The 21,412-nt window shown below is 52.6% G+C and overlaps 1 protein-coding gene across 8 annotated transcripts in view; it reads right to left on the reverse strand.

Annotated features, from left to right (window-relative positions):
• Positions 1-21,412, reverse strand: part of TRAK1 (trafficking kinesin protein 1) — an 86,402-nt gene that overhangs the window by 40,766 nt on the left and 24,224 nt on the right. Inside the window, exon 1 of one of the 8 annotated variants that reach the window (XM_006102317.1) lies at positions 6,427-6,725. The exons of the other annotated variants lie outside the window; for them this stretch is intronic. Coding sequence (XP_006102379.1) covers positions 6,427-6,538 — 112 coding nt within the window. The 5' untranslated portion in view covers positions 6,539-6,725. Of the gene's footprint in view, positions 1-6,426; positions 6,726-21,412 lie in introns of those variants that run through there. 8 annotated transcript variants of the gene reach the window in all.

Genomic DNA, 21,412 nt, shown 5'->3' on the forward strand with positions numbered 1-21,412 from the left:
CCCGGCCAGACCGGTGCTGGTGGGTGGGACACGTGTCTCCCACCCTTGATGGCAGGGAAACTTGGGCTCTGAGAGGTCAGGTGACTCGCCTAAGGTTCCAAAAATTTTAGAAGTCTCCTGGGTGCCTACCCTAGAGAAACAAAAACGTGTCCACACAAAAACCTGCACACGAATGTCACAGCAGCATGACTCATTATAGCCAGAAAGTGGAACCCACCCACATGACCCCCAAGCGCTGAGTGAATAAACAAATCCGGTATAACCACACAGTGGAATAGTACTCGGCCACAAAAAGGATGAGGTACCCATACAGGCGACAGTATGGGGGAACCTCAAACACCTCCTGCTCATAAGCCAGACACAAGACTGTACACGACATAAGGTAGCCAGTCCAGGCAAAGTAGAGGGACAGAAGGAGGATCCATGGTTGCCTAGGTTGGGGGTGGGAACGGGATGGACTATAAACAGGCATGAGGGATCTCATAGGACAGTGATGGCGAACCTCTGACACCTCTGACACGCGAACTCATTTTTTTGGTTGATTTTTCTTTGTTAAATGGCATTTAAATATATAAAATAAATATCAAAAATATAAATCTTTGTTTTACTATGGTTGCAAATATCAAAAAATTTCTATATGTGACACGGCACCAGAGTTAAGTTAGGGTTTTTCAAAATGCTAACACGCCGAGCTCAAAAGGTTCGCCATCACTGCTATAGGAGAAGGGGGATACAAATGCCCTAAAACGGAATTAAAGTGGTGATGGTGGCACAACTCAGTGAATTTATTAAAAATCATCAACCTATCCACTTTAAAATGGGTGACTTTTATGGTATGTACATTGTGCCTCGATTTTTTACAGAGAGGAAGGGAGAGGGATAGAGAGTTAGAAACATCGATGAGAGAGAAACATCGATCAGCTGCCTCCTGCACACCCCGCACTGGGGCCGTGCCTGCAACCAAGGTACATGCCCTTGACCAGAATCGAACCTGGGACCCTTCAGTCCTCAGGCTGATGCCCTATCCACTGAGCCAAACCAGTTAGGGCATGTGCCTCGATATTTTAAGTTATGAAATAATACGCAAACAAGCCACCCTGAACTGCATATGCCATATCCCAACCACTTCCCTATCACACAACAGTGTGAAAGCTTTCTTTATTACCTCAAGCCCGAGGGAGCCCTCCTCAGCGGTGTTTGCAGGTAACTGTTAGGAATAGCCAATCGCCCAATGAAACACACGTAAGTTACTAGTCTGCCCCACAGACACCAGGCTGTTGTTAGATAACTGTCATCAAAATGTGCTCAGATGGCAGAACAATTTCATGATCCAGAAGAAAACCAAGGGCCGACTCTCTCGGGTTTTTGAGGAGAGTCTGACCTTGGACTCTCTTCTCAGGCACAACACTCTCCTGCCTTCTCCCAAGTCAGGGCCACCTCTGGGAGGTTCAGCCGATCCCTCCCTTAGCTGTTGTCCTCCCATATCTACAAAATAATGTAGACGTGACCCAATAGCCCAAGCAACCTACTAAGACCCATAAAAACTACGTTATTTGGTTTAGAAAACAAACGAAATATAACTAGTGTCCCGTGTCCCTTCCCACCTGATGTTTTAAAAAGGGGGTAAGATTTTGTTTTGCTCTCAGACCAGTTTTTGCAAGGAAAGGCTCACTTCCAACCAACATCCCAGAGAGGGGTGTGTTTCTTATCACCCTGAGATACGCATGTGTCCAGGACAGTCCTGAGAAAAAAACAAAGGGGCTACCTCAGGTCCAAGGTGACACGGACAGACGGGGAGGCAGACAGTTGCTAAGAAAGAAGCTGCATCAACGAGAAAGGCATCAGCGAATGAGCACCTGTGGTCTGAAGCCAGAAGCCAACAGGCCCAGGGAAGGTGCTGGTTTATCACACAGCCTCTGGGATGCCCAGGTGGCAGAGCCAGCCCCAAGGCCGGCCCACTACCAACAGCAGTCTGCTGGGCCCTCACGGTGCCTGGTCTGTGCCCTGGGAGGCAGGAGAGAGGCCTCACATGCCAGAGGAAGTGACCTGACAATACAGCTCTGGCTACATTTTCCTGCTCATGAGCATCATTGGCTGAAATCTCAGTGTGAGGATTTCATTGAGAAGGTAAGACACATGCAGGAATTAGCATAATTCACGGGCACTAGCAGAGGCCACGGCAGCCTGCGTGCCAGGGCCCCAAGGCAAGTCATTGAAGAAGCAGGGAGAAGAAACGAAATGACTATTGCGTATCTACAACGTGCCAACTGCCACCCTGGGCATTTTACAAATATTATTTTACTTAAAACCCAGGACAACCCCATTATACAAATATGATCCCCACTGAACACACCAGACAGAGAGAGAGGCCAAATGGCTTGTCCAAGGTCAGGCAGGATATAGCCATGGACTTGAACCTGGCCTATTAGATGCCCCAATCCTTTCCTCCCGGCCCAGGCTGGAACACTCAGTGTTGATCTAAGGTGGCCATGCACCACCAGGGTGGTTAACGAGGGCCTGCCTGTGTCACAAAGGGCTCTTGTTTACATTCATCCTGGGAGGAAAGTGTTACTATTGTCCACATTTGAGACTTGAGGAAAGTGTCCAAGGTCACAGAGCTGTTAGGGAAGGGCCCTGATCTGTTTGACCCCCAAGCTGACCTCTAAACTGTTGAGTAAATAAATGAATCCTACCCTCAAGGAGTTCTTGGCCTCCTTGAGAAGGTAAACATGCATAAGTTAGCATAATTCAGAGGCACTAGCAGGAAGTGCATGGTGAGGGCAGTGTCAGAGAAGGCTGGGAATGGCAGGGGGGCAGGGGGCAGGTGCCAGACGTGGGCAGAGCAGCAAGAGGACCCAGCATACACAGACCATGGGTGAGCTTTGCTCATGGCCAGCCCTGGGGTAACGCTGGTACCCGCACCCCAGGAAGAGGACCGCCCTGAGCAACTGACATCATTTTCCAATTTTCCACGCCCTGCGTGGAGTTGCCATGGATACTAACAACGGAAACCCCAGGCTGGACCCAGGTGATAAACACCATCAGCAGAGAGACCTTTGGAACAGTGCTGAGGGCAGAACTGATAAGCGGGGTCAGCTCTCTCCTCCTCTGTGACCCCAGGGGAGAGAGTCCTGCAGGGCACCCGCATGTGCCGCTGACCACACTGTCCACACAGCCACCAGGGCGGCCGATGGCCTTTCTCTGGGGTGGATTTCCACTCCACAGGGCCGGAGGCATCGCTTCTGGGACTCAGCACACCCGCATGCAGCCCCATCAGTGAGGCCAGGGCTGCCCTCCAAACTGGAGGGTGGGCTCCATTTGTGCCGTTTCTCAGGCTTGGCCTTGGAACCCACTGGAGAACGTGGATGGCCCAGCAGGTGCAGCTTCGGACAGAGACTGGTGGGCCTTTACTGAGGCATGCCTTCGGGCTCTGGGTGCCAACTGGCATTTTTTCATCTCTGCTTCTCTTGACAATGACTGGCTAGTACTCAACACCTGAGAGCTACCCTTTGTGCAAAGGACTGATGCCGCCCCCCCCCCCCCCCCCCATTCTCCATTACCTCTAAGGGGCGGGCCCCCTCTCTCCTGGAGGCAGGGGGTCAAAAAAACTAAACCTGCGAACGGGGCACTTGGGAAAAGCAAAACATCCGCGGGCTCTGCCCCAGTCCTGCCAGGGACAGAGTGACTGCTCTTGCCACTGGGGAGCAGCCTCAGAAGTGTCCAGGGGAGAAAAGAACACCAAGGTGCTTCTTTTAGCATTTCCTTAAGGAAGCCCTGGGAATCTGCCACTCGCAAACCACAGGCACTGAGGGCAACATTCACTCGCCGCCAGTGTTTTGCTGGCGCCAGGGGTGGGGCTGGGACCCAGGGGTGTGACCTGCAGTTTCACTCCCAGCGGCCGGCCCAGCCCGGCTGGAGCTCCCCTGAGCACGGGGCCTGGGGAAGCGAAGCAAAGGCCACCCTCCTGGGCGCCACTCCGCAGGAACCCGCCTGAGGTCAATTCCGGTTCTGCACCTGCTGGTCTCCGGAGAAGACACGAGCAGGATGTTCTCTCTCCCCGAAGACTGAGGTGTGGGGAGGAAAGGGACTCCATTGGCATAGGGCCTGGGGGTGGCAGGAGGCCGGGTGAGGGCCTGCTCTGTGCCTGCAGCTCTGGGACTCTGGACAGGGATGACCTACCAAACCTCCGTTGCTTTGACATTAAAAAGGGCCTATCGCCCTAACCGGTTTGGCTCAGTGGGTAGAGCGTCGGCCTGCGGACTGAAGGGTCCCAGGTTCGATTCCGGCCAAGGGTATGTACCTTGGTTGCAGGCACATCCCTAGTAGGAGATGTATAGGAGGCAGCTGATCAATGTTTCTAACTCTCTATCCTTCTCCCTTCCTCTCTGTAAAAAATCAATAAAATATATTTTAAAATAATAGTGCCTATCACCCCACAAGGTGACCGGGAGAGGACGGGTGACCGTTTGGGTAGCGATCAGAGCAACCCAAACACTCATTTTGCCCTTTGGTGTCCAACCAAAAAGCACCTCTTTTCAACCAGTTAGTGCAGAAAACCACCTGAGAACACGGCATGTCCACACCCCACACACGTTTTCACTTCTCTCCCACACATGGGACTCGCTTCCCACGAACTCAACAAAGGCGGGTGTGACGGTGCCAGAGGAAAACGGGTTGCTCAGGTTCCCAGGAGCACTGGCCTCAGAAACCGATCCTTCCACACCACACCTCCACCTTCCCGGTCCACGCCACAGGCTTCCCTCCGGCCAGGAGCAAGCCTGGCGAATTTCACTTTACAAAGAAAGCCAAGCAGGTTGGCACCGAAGTGTCTTTTTTTTTTTTAAGGTGACCATACTGAAAATATCATTAACACTTCAGAACCGCAGCCTTCAGTGTAGGACCATCAGGTCCAATGATGGGTGTTTTACAAATCATCTCAGTTATCTTTTAAGGCAACTGCGCGTCATCTCATGCTTTCACGTACACAAGGACCCGCTCAAGGTCCTGTTAATATGCAGGGGGTGGGTGGGGCCCAGAAGTCTGCATTTCTAGCGAGCTCTCGGGTGACGCGGGTACACGGGTGGCATGCGAGGCAGCCTGGCTCTGAGGGGCAGAAGCTGATCCGTGCCACGGCTGGCCCCGGTTCCGCGGAGCAGATGGGTGCCTTTCCCTTGAGCGCTTCCAGGAACCCGGCAAATGCACAGTCCCCCTCAGTCTGTCACTCCTGCCTTCTTCCCCGTCTCCATCTCTTTCATGAAGAGGCCAGGCGGGGTGCCAGCCCTCAGCACGGAGCCCCCTGGCTCGCCTCTGGCTGTTGTCCCCACTTCCTCCCTTTTTCCAATTCAATCCGTTTAACGGTCCTGAAGCATTAGTAATATTTTCAAAATATAAACTTTTTGTATGTGGCCAATTACAAATAATCTCAAAAGTAAAAGTTGTGCTGAGACATGAAAATAGGCCACCACAGTGCAGAATTCTGAAAGGGTATTCCAACTGTGTCTACTCAAGACTTAAAGGACATCTATGCAGTCACTGTTAAAATGTCCTGTTTTACCCCCAAATCCCTTTCTCCGGGCTGTGGGTTAAAGCCCCACAAACCCAATTAGGAAACTGACACCCAGCACGTGGACACACCTTTATTTAACTAACACCCTCCCTCTTCGCCAAAAGCAGCACCCCAATATAGCACAGCACCCCAATACAGAACAGCACCCCGATACAGAACAGCACCCCAATACAGAATAGCACCCCAATATAGCACAGCACCCCAATACAGAACAGCACCCCAATACAGCCTGGTGGTGGGCTCCCAGGTGACATCAGTGTCAGCCCTTGGACTTTTCTATCTGAAATATTTCTAAATTTTTTTAATCCCTATTTCAAATCAGTCATTAATAATTTTTTAAAATAACGGCAGCACAAAAACATGCTTTATTTATAATGACTCAGTCTCTTGCCCATTAACTTACGAAAACTCGTTCAGTCCCAAGAAAACAATTAAAACTCTTAAAATGGAGTATTGGAATGCCACAAAGTGGGGGGGGGAGGCAACCACTGAGATTTGCAACAACACGTATGAATTTCAAAGACCTTGGTTAAGCCACAGCAGCCTCACAAAATAACACACACGGTCTGATTCCATTTACAGGGATCCCCAAAACAGGCAGAAGAAATCTCAGGTGACCCCAGTGGGACATGGTCTCCCAGGAGGCAGGTGTGAGCCAGGGGACTTCCCCGGGGCCAGGCATGTGCGTCTCCCATGGTGGCTTCACATGAGCGTCACTGAGCCCCTTTCCACGGGACCTCCCTGTGCTTGACGTGAGAGCTCAATAAGAAAAGCAAAGAGCTCTGTGAGCTCAGCGAAGCAGCCAGCCCACCTACACACTGACAGCAAAAGCACCCGACCGGTGCAAAGCAAGAATTTACCCTCTTCCGCCAGATCCAGCGTGTCCTGCTGCTCCGGGGCCAGCTCCCTCTCTTCATCTTGGCCGTCGTACTCAAAACATTCTTCTTCCCCTCCCTCGTCTCTCAGGGACATTGCCAAAGTCGCCCCAAAGCCAACACATGGCCCTAAGGGGCTGTCGTTGAGGGAGCTCCTGGCTGCCCGCCCAGCTGGGCCATCGGGGCGCAGGTCCCCGGGGCTCTCGCTGGGCCCTGGCCGGGGCCTGGGACGTGCCCCGGCTGGGCTGGAGGGGAGGGTGTGCACAGGGCCCTTGGCCCAGCATCGCCCAAGACAGACCCGGAAGGGGGTGGCTCCCCTGCGCTGGGAGGAGGGGCGAGGCAGGGTGGGGCAGAGCACCTGCCTGGAATGGAAATGCCCTGCCCGGCCCTGGGGCGACCCTGCCAGGTGCTGTGTGTTCAGAGGGGAGGCAGGCAGGCAGGTGAGGATCTCAGAGCAAGCTCTCCGCCTTGAGGCTTGTCCTCAACCCCTCCTCCCCAGCCAGACACAGGGACGAACAGTCACCTCCAGGAAGTCTCATAGCAACTACGCAGGCCAACACCAAGCCGGCCGCAGGCAGGTACACCCGTACCAAGTGGGGCTCTGGCGAGGAGGTGCCCGTGGGGGACTGCCCCACGCCCTCAGATGACGGCTTCCCTTGGGCTGCTTCAGAAGCAGATATAAACCTGAGTCTGACAGCAGCCTGGCTCAGTGCAGAACAGAAAAGGAAGCGATCATTCTGAATTCCGGCAGAAGGAAAAAGAAACTGCACTTAACCACTGCCCGTGCTAAGCGTAATTCATCCCCGTCTTTCTTTGGTAATAATACATTGCATGTGCTCTTTTTTAAAGTGCCTCCGATAAATCTCACCCTCAACTGGTGTATTCACGGCACTTTAATTGCTGGGATAAGGAAAAAAACAAAAATCTATAGCCTATCGGCTTGCCACGTTGCCTGGAAAAGGAAGCCGCAGCTTAAGCGCGGATCTCATTACCGATTCCTCAGCAGCGTTCGGCTTTGTCTGTGACAGCGAAGGTGGCAGGTTCCTCCATCAAACCCGCTAAAACTCGGCCCTGGGGCGCTCGTGTCTCAGAGCATCACTGCACATTCTGCAATTTGGGGCTTTCTGCCACCTCCCGGCTGCACGGTGGGAGGTCTCCCTGCTCCTGACAGCCACACGGAGACACCTATTCGGCCTCTGTCCCCACTCGCCTCCCTCATCCTGAGGAATTCTCTGTGCAAGTTCAGCACCTAGGTCTCTTTCACCCTCGAGTCCTTGCGGCCCAGGAGCCTGCCCAGGCAGCTAAACACGCCTGCTAAATCGCCTTGCTACCTCCATAAGGATGAACGGGAGACCACAGACGAGGCCTCTACGTGGAGAGCCAGAATGTAAGACAGGTTTTATTTAAAAATGAAAACCCAGAGACGGCGGCTCGCCCGCTTAATATTTCGGAACCTGAAAACAACGGCTACATTTTATCACATTGAAGACACATTCTTTGTGGGGAAAAAAGGAGGTTTAGTAGAAATTCAGCCATCACAGCTGGAAACCCCTGCATACGTTCCAGGCACAATGTTTATAAAGATACACGTTCAGGAAAAATGATCTCTCTTTCATCTCAATAAATGCTATCAAAATGGACTTGTTCGTTCAATTCCAACGGCAGTGGGGCTGGAGCCCTGGGAGGGGAGGAGGGGGAGTTTCGCCGTGCGCATGACTCATTCAGCGAGGAGCAGGCTGGCGGTAAGGCGCACAGGATACTGGGCTGGGCCTCATGTGGGTTAATGAAAACAAGGGCTGGTTTCATATCAGTGTTAACTGATTTTAGTCATAACCAAGTTGGTTCTATTCACCCTTTAACTGAAATCCAGGCTCCCCTGAACAAATGGTGTCCAAGCCTCCATACGTTATTACATAATATATATTAAATATATCACATTTAAAAAAAACATTTGGGATGTGGCATTTTGAACACAAGACTCTCCACGTCACCCCATTTCTCTAGGTTTCATCATTTTTCAGGCTATCCATCCCCCCCACCACCCAAATCTCCTCTCCTTCCCTCCCCCGCTCCCTGTGGGGTGTGAGGGAATTCTCAAACCTCATCTATAACTGCATTCACTTCACGGTTCGAGGCGGGGAGGGGCCAGAGGGCGTCCTCTCTGATGGAGCAGTCTGTCCGAAAGCCAAAGCCAAACTGACCCCTGAGGACCAGTGAGAAAGCCTGGGGCTCCGTGCCAAGGAGAGACCAGGACAGGACGTGAGAGCCCGGGTGGCCCGGCCCGGCCCAGCCCTGGGAGAGTCCAGGAGCCGGTGTGACTGTTGCCCCAGAGTGAGGACCAGCCCTGGGGCCCAGAGCAGGGGGCGGGGAGTGAGTTCCTGACCGGCTCCCATGGGAAGGGCCCAGGAGGAAGGTGCCACCCGCCTCCTGCAGGGCAGAGGGATGTCCCTCCGTGCGTGTCCCTCTCCAGATCCCCTCGACCCTGTGCTGTCCAAAGAGCGGCCACAAGCCACTGGGGCCATTCGTGTTTCAATGTAAATAAAACCCAAAATGCAGCCACACCAGCTACATTTCAAGCGCTCCACGGCCACTCTGAACGGCACAGGGGAGAACACTTCTATCGTCACAAAGAGGTCCCTTCCTCTCGAGAGGTGAGCTCTACGCTCCTTGGCCTCCCTGCCTGGGTCTCCCCTCGGCCTCTGCTCCCACCTGACACCCCCCCACACACACACCTGTCCTCTACAGAAACACAGCTCTAAAACCGTGGCTTCACTCTAGACCTCCCCTTCTACATCTGTGGGAAAACATCCCTTCCCCTTTAGCAGAGCTAGTGATGAAAAACTCAGTTACATTTTACAGTTACATTTCACTCCCTTTAAAAAAAAAAATTACCTTAACAGCCATCAGAAGAGTGCTGTCTGGGAAGGGAGACGTGAGCCCCTACCTCCAAAGGTACCTACACGGCACACGAGGTGGAAAAAGGGGGTGAGGCCTGCTGACACTGTTGGTCACAGAGTGCAGGGAAATTAGAAAAATCATCTCCAAGACCCCGTAACAGCTTCTCAATTCACGCTGACAAGACCTCTGACAAAGCTTCACTCACATGCCCGCCACCCTGACCTTGGGGTGGCGTGTTAGAGGTCGCTGCCATCCGGTGAGCAACGGCACGCCTGGCTGCCCTGGCGCACTGCCGTGGAGTTCCACCGTAAAGCCAGCGGTCACAGGACCCGCTCCAGCCACCTATCTCCCCATTTAGAAAACCGCGATTAGCTACACCATCTCCTGCCCCGACCTTCAAAGCTATAACATGTAAAAGGAGGAAAGGAGGCTGGATGATGGCAAACATAACTGCCCCCCTGGCCCGCGTGGCTCAGTGGGTGGGACATTGTCCTGCGCCCCGAAAGGTTGCTGCTCGATTCCCGGTCAGGGCACGTGCCCGGGCTGCAGGCTCGATCCCTGGTAGGGGGCATGCAGGAGGCGGCCCACCACATTTTCTCTCTCCCATCAATGCTTCTCTCTCTCTCCCTTCCTCTTCCTCTAAAAATCCATTTAAAAGGTTAAAATAACTGCAGCAAGGAACGGGTAGTCAAAATACTGTACCTTGTTCCATCGACCCTTTACCTTTCCAAAGGGATTTTTTAAAGGAACTTAATAGCTAGTACATTTCTGAGGAAATACCATGACCCACTGGCCCGGCACGCCACTGCTTACAAAGAGCTCTTGCTTCACGGACACGCTTTACCCTCTTCGCGACATCTACAGAATTCTGGTCCCCGTTTTCCAGACGGAGAATCCGGGTTGACAGAGGCTCCCTGAGGCCCTGGGAGGTCCCCACCCTGCAGCCACGGAGAGCACAAAACAGACCTCAAATGGAACGCCAGGCCAGTGCTCTGCTATCCCATCTCCTTCTCGAATAGCGGCAGAAGTGCGCCTTGTTTCTTTAAGAGCACATGCTTAAACCCAAGCCTTTTTGAAAATTAAAAAGCCCTCCTTCTCTTTATAAGAATACATTTTTTTTTAAGTGGCCAGCATAGCCAAGAAACAACATAAGATGCTGCAGCAGACCCGAGGAATTGTTTCCAGACCCCCCTGCCTGGGGCTGGTCGCCACTGACAACGGCCCCAAGTTGCCCCCACACGCCTGATGTCAGCATCCCCGAAAGCAGGTGCTAAAAATTCAGATTTCTCAGAGCCTCTCCTGCTCTGGCGTGGGTCTCCTGCTTTATTAATGCGCGGGTGCTTTTCATGATCTGCCAGGCTTTCGAGGTTCTGCCAACAGAGATGGGACACGTGCAGTGTCCAGAACCATGACCCTGTTTGGCACCAGAGTTTAAACTGTACACGGTGGACATTCTGCGACGGCTGGCTAATTCAAATCTCTCAAACTCGCCTAAGGTGCCGGGCAGCCAAGCCCTCTGATTTCTTAAAATCCTGAGTCCCGGCCCTTCGTGTCCCTCTGGGGTCTTCCTGTGTGTTTGACGGGTGGGGGATGGGGCGTAAGATGCCACAGCCAACACTGGGCAGGGAGGAGCCTGCAGCCATCCCACACGGAGCAAAACTCCCCTAAAGCTCAGCGGTAAAAAACGGCGGCTGCCACTTCTCATTTCACCTTTCAAGGAGGGGCCCGAACTGTCCTGCGGTTCTTTGTCCCACCACCTCCACTGCTTTTTTCAGGGCTGACCCTGCGAGGTAAGTACCAGTCAGTAACTGGGACACAGGTGATGATTTCGCATCTCTTTCTAAACATCTGACTCAGCTTATGGTATGCGTATGGGAAGTTCCCTAGAAGTCTTCCTCATTAAGGACTCCAATGCCAAAGGACACGGAGGCTCCGCCAAGCTGTGTGTCTGCTCCCACCCCGGCCTCCTCCCCGGGAAGGTCAGGACTGGGAGGTGAAGGCTGGTCTGCAATTTCTTTTTCTTTTTTTAATATATTTTATTGATTTTTTACAGAGAGGAAGGGAGAGGGATAGAGAGTTAGAAACATCGATGAGAGAGAAACATCGATCAGCTGCCTCCTGCACACTCCCCATTGGGGATGTGCCCGCAACCAAGGTACATGCCCTTGACCGGAATCGAACCTGGGACCCTTGAGTCCGCAGGCCGATGCTCTATCCACTGAGCCAAACCAGTTAGGGCTGGTCTGCAATTTCAAAGAAGCGACAGATACAGAGGCAAAAGGCATTTCCAGACTAACCTGCCGGGACAGAGTCCACCTGGCTAGAGCACTGGTTCTCAACCTTCTGGCCCTTTAAATACAGTTCCTCATGGTGTGACCCAACCATAAAATAATTATTTTCGTTGCTACTTCATAACTGTAATGTTGCTACTGTGATGAATCGTCATGTAAATATCTGATATGCAGGATGGTCTTAGGCGACCCCTGTGAAAGGGTCGTTCGACCGCCAAAGGGGTCGCGACCCACAGGTTGAGAACCGCTGGGTTAGAGCCATGGGAACGACGACAAAGTTAGTGTGTCCTTAAAAGCCACCCCTTTTTTGGTGGGTTTCCTGAACTATGTATTTCTGGGCTTTTGTTCTCCTTCCATCCCTATTTGCTATCTTTTTTAAAAATTGATTTTTAGAGAGAGACGAAGGGAGAGGGAGAGAGAGAAACATCAATCGCCTGCCTCCTGCAAACTCCCTACCAGAGATCAAGCCCACAGCTCTGGTGTGTGTCCTGACCGAGAATCAAACCAGCAACCCTTCGGTGCCCAATAAGCCGTGGTGTGATTTGCTAACTCTCTGTACAACGGGACTGTGAAAATGCCAGTTGTCCCAGGAAATCCCGTCCCAATGGCTTTCTCCCTTCATCCAAATGGAGGTGGAGGGTAAAGGCCAAGCATTTTGCTCAACACACATCCACACCGTCACTACAAGCAACATGTATTTACCCGTCAACAGATGAGCCACCTCTTCTTCCATCTTCCTTTCCTGTTGCAAGAAGAGAGACCCGGCTGCCTCAGGGCCAAAAGACTCAACGGAGAAAGTACTGGGTAAGAAAATCCTTCTGACGGCCACGCAGATAAAGCAGCCTCCTCTCACCCTCCAGATTGACCGGCACCGGGGACCGGCTTTATCTCTACAGACGAGGGTGTAAAGAGAGCCGGACAGCATAGCAACTGGGTCAAGACTGTAAGGAACCTTCCTCCCCCACTTCTAGGATGGATCGGTATGAGCCATGGCCACACCCACAGGCCCAGGGACAGGTGCTCTGCTGTAGCCAATGGCCCACACGTCAAAGAGTTATGGAGCCCCGCCAGTGTGGCTCAGCAGTTGAGCATCAACCTGTGAACCAGGAGGTCACGGTTCAATTCCTGGTCAGGGCACAGGCCCAGGTTGTGGGCTCGATCCCCAGTAGGGGGCGTGCAGGAGGCAGCCAATCAATGATTCGCTCTCATCATTGATGCTTCTCTCTCTTCCTTTCCCTCTCCCTTCCTCTCTGAAATGAATAAAAATATATTTTTAAAAAAGTTATGGAGGGTTCAGTGAGTCACAAATCACCAAGGAAACAACAAAGAGCTCAATGATGCTTTCCGGAAAGAAGCACCACTATAGGTCGCGAGATGGGAACTGGCTTCCAGAATAACAGAGGCAAAAGAAAACAAGAAGCCAGTCACCTTGTCCCCCGAGACCTCGAGAGCTGCCCACCACCATCATGACTCAAGATACTTAAAGACAGACACAGACTCGACACCACACTGTCTTCGTCTAACGCTAGGGGGGCCGGTGGAGCTCAACTGGGGAGGCTGCTCGGCACCTTTCAATCCCCCCCAGCAACCCAGGGGAGCCTCGGGGCCTCTCTGCTGAGCCCATGGTCAGGCAGACATCCGCAGATCAGAGATAATTATGCAATTGCTCAGCTTCCTAATGAGGCCAGCTCCCAGCCTCTTACATCATTCAGGTTAACCGAAGGTACCACCGTGCGAGCCATCTGCACCTCCCTCTTCCATTCAATAGCCGTCGCCTTACCTATGCAGGACTCACATGGGGCTGGGAACAGGGCATCCCTGGGAGACAGACCCTCACCGTGAACATATGCACTGTGTCCTTTTTGTGTGCTGCGTGTGCATGTGAAGGCATGTGGTTTGAGGGTCATTTTAAAGACGACGGATGAGTTTTGACAGACACGATTTCATTCCCCAGCACCACGGGGACCCCTCCCCTGTGGCCTGAACCCTGCAGAGGCCAGTGGGGCCACACAAGCTGCACCCAGCGTCCTCTGGAATGTGCCACGCCCTCCGGGCACAAACTGAGACCTGGCGGAAGGATGCGGTCTCTCCCTGCCCCTCCCAACACCCCCCCCCCGCACCCCATCTCTGTGGACCCCATAAGCAAATTCCTCTGAACCACCTGCTACCTGGGAGCTGCTGCTGCATCCTCTCGGGTCGGGGCGGCAGGTCTGAGCTCAGGAAAGGGCGGTCCCTCCGGGCCTGCTGCTGCCGGTCCAGAGAGCCACCTCTCCAACACACAGTCCCCTCGCCCCTCCGACAGCGCGAGCACAGCAAACACAGCTCCGCTTGCACACACACACCTCACCCCGGAGAGAATCCAATGCAACTTACAATGCTCGCGAGCCCAGCACCGCAACACCATCTCCCCTTCCGAGCCAAGACCGGGCCGCCGCAGAGGAGCCTCCCGGGGGCGTGAGCCCTGCCCACCTGCCATCCCCCACCGCGCCTGGGAACCGGTCAGAGCCACGCATGTCTGCTGGCGGCGCTGCTCCCAGGGCCCCCTCCCTCTGCCCGTCTCCCTCCCCCCTCCCGGGAGACAATGCCCTCCACATCCCTGCTGTGCTGTGCTGTGCTGTGCAGGGGCCATTACCGTCCGAGCATTCTTCATAGTACCAGTCTAGCTCATAATAATCCGCTTCGATGAATTTCTGCATAGTCGGGATTCTTGCCCAGACCAGGGTGGGCTTCACCGCGCCATCCACGTCAAGGAGAGCGCTGCCCTGCCGCCCTGCCCTCCCAGAGCCCGGGGCGGGAGAGCGTCCGAGAACGTGCCCCGGATAAGCTGTGCATGCTCAGTGCCGGCCTGCAGCCCCACCAGGAGAGGGGCGAGGAAAAGGGAACTCCGGGGGAGGGTGGGCGGAGGAGCAGGCAGGGAGGCGATGTGCAGAGCTGGCCGAGACCCTGGCAGCCCGGCCGGCAGCCCTGAATGGGAGCAGCCCGAGTCATCCTATCCAGGCGCATGGGGGGTGACGTCAGGGACACACACCACCACCCGGAGCGCTCACTCCAGCCTCGCGCCCGCTCACCGCTCATCTTTCCATCTCTCCGTTGCCATAGAAACCGGCCGGCTCTGAAAAATGATGTCGAGATGGAGGCAATGTCTCCCAAGGATGCTGAGAGGTGCCACTCGGGGAGAAGGGAGGGTGCAGGCGGGGGTGGGGGGGTGGGGGGCCGGGGCTTCACCGCCAACAACGCCAGGACAAGTTTAGGTGCTCGATTCTGGGCCACCACAGAGGCTGCGTTTGCAAAAGGCCACCTTCGAAAATCTGCGGCCGTTCCTTCCCGCTTTCTTTCCTCGATCTGACCCCAAAGGGGAAGCATCTCTCCAGATGTTTGCCTGCCACTGAAGAAACGTCAGTCGCTTGGAAAAGAGAGGCCTTTTCATTTGGACACAGTCCTGCTCTCTGCTCACGCCTTTGCTCAAACTTCGGGAAAACCAGCCTGCCACGTAAAGGGCCCGTGCCTCGTCGTACCCGATGTCACAGGCACTCATACAGAAACACACACCGGAGGGGACGGTCCGCCTTCAGAAAGGTGGTTGCCCCCAGGGAGGGACGGAGGGAGGGAATGGGGCTTTGAAACTGTCCTTATAAACACACCTGTAATGTTTTACTTCCTTTAAAAAAAATGGAGTTAGCAGTTATTAGTTCTTGGTGTTTGGCATATTTGAAATATCTCATTAAAATGAGCTGCTGGTAGAGAGACCTGAGAGCCACTGCAGGTCAAACCCTCCCCGAGGCAGGATCTCTGAAGCTCAGCACCACTCACCTTTAGGGTCGGATCATTCTGTGCCTGGGTGTGTGTGTGTGTGTGTGTGTGTGTGCACGCATGCGTGCGAGGATGCTGTCCTGGGCATCGTAGGGCATTTAACAGCAGCCCCGCTGTATCCACTTAGATGCCAAGGAGCACCATCCTCGCTCCTCCAAGATGTGACACCCCCCTGACCAGTTTGGCTCAGTGGATAGATAGTGCGTCGGCCTGCGGACTGAAGGGTCCCGGGTTCGATTCCGGTCAAGGGCATGTACCTTGGTTGTGGGCACATCCCCAGTAGGGAATGTGCAGGAAGCAGCTGAATCGATGTTTCTCTCTCATCGATGTTTCTAACTCTCTATCCCTTTCCTTCTCCCTTCCTCTCTGTAAAAAATCAATAAAAAAAAAAATTAAAAAAAAAAAGATGTGACAGCCAAAATGTCTCCAGATGCTGCCAAACGTCCCCCGGGGTGAAAGCGTCCGGGTTGAAAACCGTTGCTCTAAAACAAAACTGCCACAGACCCCACGGCCTGTTGGCCGAGGACGGTCGCTGGGTGTCGGGGCCATGACCGCAGTGTGGCCCTGATGCCGGTTCCCTCTTAACTTCCCACTACGGACAGTGTAACGTGCAAAGGGGCCGGAGTACAGGTCCCTACACCACGCCCGGGAGGGGTGCTTCTCTTCTCCCACAGGGACCCGTGGACCACTGCCCCCTGCTCTTCCCAAGGCACTGAGTGCCTCGAGGAATAAACTTCTAGGGAGAGACATCCCTGTAGGGCAGCGGTTCTCAACCTGTGGGTCTCGACTCCTTTGGGGGTCGAACGACCCTCTCACAGGGGTCACCTAAGACCATCGGAAAACACATATATAATTACATATTGTTTTTGTGATTAATCACTATGCTTTAATTATGTTCAATTTGTAACAATGAAAATACATCCTGCAAAGCAGATATTTACATGACGATTCATAACAGTAGCAACATTACAGTTATGAAGTAGCAACGAAAATAATTTTATGGTTGGGGGTCACCACAACATGAGGAACTGTATGAAAGGGTCGCGGCATTAGGAAGGTTGAGAACCACTGCTCTAGGGCATTCCAAGGAGGCCCCATGGGAAGGCACTGCTGCTGGTCTCCAGACCCTGCTGTGAATGGCAAGGCTCTTCAAAGGCTGGTAGGCTGAATGAATAGGGAGCAGGGGGAGGGGAGAGGGAGGGGGAGAGGGAGGAAGGGAGATAGTGATAGCGATAGTGATTGTGTGTGTGTGTGTGTGTGTGTAAGTGTGTTAAAAGGAAATGTTCTAGTCATACTGTATCACCATAAAAACAAAAAATAATGGATAGATGGACAGACGGACAGATGGAAGGGCTGACTGAAGGACAGATGGACAGACTAATGGCAGGCGATTTAACGTCATAGTTAAGAGCGAGGGCTTTTGGAGTCAAGATGACCTGTTTGGTCCAGGCTCCTCGTTCACCTTCCCTGTGACCTTCTTAGACCCCCGAGTCTTACCCGCTGAATGGGGTGGCCACAGTGCCCGCAGCACACGGGCGAGGCTTCCATGAATGAATGCACGGCACAGCGTTTCGCACAGTGCCCGGGACAAAGCGAGTTTGCGATCATCTCCATCACTAATTATTTCAAATAGGAAACAAGCCAGTGCGAGCTATTAAAAAGAGAGTACCATTTTCTAAGCCATAATTAGGGAAATGAATTAGAAACCTCATTTATTAGATTTTCCCAGCATAATTAATTCAAAGGCACTGAGTTCGCAGTGATGAGCAGGGGTGACCGTGGGGTGGGGAGGGGTGACATTTCTCAACAGTAATGCGCTACGGAACAAAACTTACATCAAGTCCAGCGACTACACAGATCCCATTGACTTTTTAAGGAAAAGAGAAAGAGAGAAAGCAGAGAGTGTGTGAATAAGTACAGAGGGGACAGGAGGTCACTGGTTGATTCCCGGTCGGGCACACGCCTCAGTTGCGAGCTCGATCCCCAGTAGGGAGCGTGCGGGGGCAGCTGACGATGCTTCTCTCTCAGAAATGTTTCTGTCTCTCTCCCTCTCCCTTCTCTCTCTGAATAAATAAAAACACATTTAAAAAAAGAGAAAATATCGATGTGGCTTTGTGGTTTTAAAAAGAAATGTGACTTCCAGCTCCATCAAGAAAGTAGCCCAACAAGGAAGCCACTCCCCCCATCACTGCACTCAACACTGTAGTGCCCAGGCTTTGAGTTAAACCTCAACAGGGCTCCTCGGATTACTGTTGATTCCATGCTCACGGTGGAAAAATCAAGGCGGGCCTGCAACACCACCTCAAGGCGGGTCTGCACCACCACCTCGCAAGGAGGCAAAGACCCCTTGCTCCCCATGGCCTGGGGGAGAAGAGAGAAGCACAGAAGCCAGCTTCAAAGGACAGCCAAGGGCCAGGTGGTGACAATTTGAACATCGAAAAGGAAATAGTTAATAATTGTTAAAGGAAACAAGCCGAGTCTGGAAAGGCCGTGAATATCAATGAACATCAAAACGGAAAGGGCAAGTGACACAGAAAGGGAAAGGGAATAGAAGAGGAGATATTTTTAATCCACTTTAAGAAGCAGGGGAGGGTGGGCGTGTGTCTGTTTGACACAGCACCGTCTGGCATTTCTGTGCCCGGGGAGGCTGCCGGGTAGGGAACGAGGAGGCAGGTAAGAGAACAGAGAGCCTGACGCTGTGGTCACAAACCACACCAGGTAGGAGGAGGGCCTGGCCCTGCCGCGCAGCCTGGTAAAGTCTACGTTCCCTTTTGTCAGAGACTCTGAGAGATCCTGTCTGCCATCGTAAGGGGAATCTAATTAAATAAATACATTTGTCGTCGAATTTAAATGTTTAAAAGACTTCAATAAGATTTTCAAGTTTCTAATGATTAGCTGTGTGAGCATCTGCATTAAAGTCATATACGTATGTACAATGTTATACATATACTCGTAAGTATACATGGAACAATGTTCAATAGTTTGTTATTCAATACAGTGGGGAGGTGAGTAGACACGTACAATTGAGGATCAAAGTTATGAATGATGAGTTCGCCCCAAAGGGTCCCAGACGCGACAGATCTTGCCGCAGGCCACCTTCCTCCGTGCCCCCTGGTGATCAGCGCAGGCCACGCCGAGGCCCTGGCTGCCCAGTGACCAGCGGCTGGTGCCAGGCCGGCTCCCTGGGCCTCTCCCTCCTGCCTGAAGCTGAGCCTCTCAGGCCACAACCCCCTCTGGAACATGCTCCCAGTCTCCAGAGCTTTCCCCTCCAGGAAACAGTACTGCTGGTCTTCCGTCCGCAGCAGAGGACAGACAGCCAGGAGCCTAAGGCAGAGGGGAAGCCCCAAAGGGCCTGACCCTCCGTTCCAGGGGGGGCGGCGGGACCCTCATGAAACACGGCCTTCCACACAGGCCTTCCCTCCACTCGCTACAGAAGATTCCCTAACAGGATGCTTCTGCAGCGTTCTTCTGATTTTTAAAAAACATTGAGGCTGCCAGTCACGGAGCTCCCGCGGCAGAAGGCAGGCTGCTAACGAACAGCTTGCTGTCAACCACCCTCCCAAACCGTCTCCACCTCATTTCAGGCGCTTGTCCCACCTCGGGGGGGAAGGGGGTGCTGGGGAGGACAAAGCCTGGCTTTCAGAGAAGACACCCCAAAGCAGGGACACAGCATTCGGTGGAGCACCGCACAGCCAAGTGCCCCTGGCCTCGGGGTGGTTACTAAAATTGCTGTGTGTCGGAGAAGGGGCAGAGAAGGAACAGGGTTCGGACGTGCCGCACACCCAAGTCTGCCGCCTGCAGCCTGGGGGGGACACTTGGGCACCTCACTCCTGGGACCCGCAGGTCACGGAGCAGATGTCACAGGCTTCCAAACACCAACTCCAAGGGTCCCCCATCGTGCACCTGCTGTGACTCTGGACGGCTGTGGCCTGAGCCCAGTGCCCAGGAGCAGTGGACAGGGTTGCAAGCTGAGCCGTCATGTCAATTTCCCAGCTGGGCCCGTTCCAGCTTTGTCTTAAAGATGCTGGATGAACATGAAAAGGAAAATGGCCAATCTGTATGGAATCACTTGCCAAGCATTTTTGTTTTTAAAAGAAAGAGAAAAAAATAATGTTGGAATCGGGTTTGATGAGAAAGAATGAAAGCTGCCAGGTGGCAGGTGATGAAGTAAGCCTAGGGACCACGTGGGTGGATAAATCTGGCACCATGACCACATGAGGCACCAGGACCACATGTGGCACCATGACCATGTGAGGCACCATGACCACATGAGGTACCGTGACCACATGAGGCACCATGACCACCTGAGCACCATGACCACATGAGACCCTAGGACCATGGGTGGCACCATGACTACATGTGGCACCATGACCATGTGAGGCACCATGACCAACTGAGACACCAGGACCATAGGTGGTACCATGACCACATGTGGCACCATGACCACATGTGGCACCATGACTATATGTGGCACCATGACCACGTGAGGCACCATGACTATATGTGGCACCATGACCACGTGCGGCACCATGACCTCGTAAGGCACCATGACCACATGAGGCACCATGACTATATGTGGCACCATGACCACGTGCGGCACCATGACCTCGTAAGGCACCATGACCACATGAGGCACCATGACTATATGTGGCACCATGACCACGTGCGGCACCAGGACCACATGTGGCACCATGACCTCGTGAGGCACCATGACCTCGTGAGGCACCGTGACCATGTGTGGCTCCCGTGTGGGAAATGACTGTGCAGCCAGGGCTTCTTTGCTCCCACCTTCGGCTCTGCAGACATCTGTGCAGCTAAAAACAGTCAATTCAACACTGCAGTTGAGCCAGCCCTTTCCCTAGCATCGCACAGACATTCTGCTTTGGCTGTGATTGTGCTGGTGCTGAGAGGATGCACGTCTATGACTGGTCTTCAGTCCAGCTCCCCAGCAGTTTCTCGATGTCTGATGTGGCCTCTTCTCAAGTTTCTGTTGGTCTCGTTGCCCTCAGTGAAGCAGATCCTTCAACAGCTTCCCTCCCTTTGTTCTTGTTCTTCAAGGTCATAGCCATGGTGACAATTTGTATTTAATTTCATATAATGGGGATATCAAGTACAGCGTTGGGAACACAGTCAATAATATTGTAATAACTATGTATGGTACCAGGTGGGTACTAGACTTGTCAGGGGTGACCACTGTATAAGTTTTTTATTAATAATACAGATCAAAGAGGCTTAGAAATCGTCACCTCTTCAATCCCAGTAAACCAATTCTAGAAATACACCGTAAAGAAATCATGAGTTGGGTGGACAAATGCATATGTAGGAGGATGTTCACTTATGTGTTACTGACAAAAAATTAGAAGCAACTGATATTCCTTATAATAGACCAAATGGTTAGATATAAATGATGGAACAGTAAGCAATAGGGATTTTCAAGAATTTAAATGCCATGGGGATGTGGTCAAAATACACCGTTAAGTAAAAAAGCCTTATGTTCCCAAATATATAACATGTTTGTTAGAGAAGAAAAAGCAATAAAAAAAATATCTCAAAAAATTGTAAGTTGTGGTTGCTAAATTAGTCATCTTTTTGTCTTTATTTTCCAAGTTATCTACAATTAGTGTGCTGTTATGACCAGAAGATACGTTATTTTTAAAACCTAACTCTTTGTTTTTCCCAATGCTACACAGTGTTTTAGCTTTCCACACCCTGTTACACACAGGAGTTGAATTTTTAAGTCAGGAAAATCCAAGCGCCCCACCCACACAGGGACAGGCTGGGGCCCCCAAGGTGCGAAGCAGCAGCAGTGTTTCTTCAAGACATGGCCGTGAGGGAATCTGCTTGTGTCCCCTTCTCCCCGGAGAGGGTGCATCTTGACAAGGGATCCAGTAGAAATCTTTGAAGCTCTGAAAAGTTCATTTAAAAAAAACCACTCCTTCCGCCTGGTCTTGGGCCAGGCCTGCACTCTGAGC

Source organism: Myotis lucifugus, unplaced genomic scaffold, assembly GCF_000147115.1.
Source record: "Myotis lucifugus unplaced genomic scaffold, Myoluc2.0 scaffold_408, whole genome shotgun sequence".
Classification (NCBI taxonomy): domain Eukaryota; kingdom Metazoa; phylum Chordata; class Mammalia; order Chiroptera; family Vespertilionidae; genus Myotis; species Myotis lucifugus.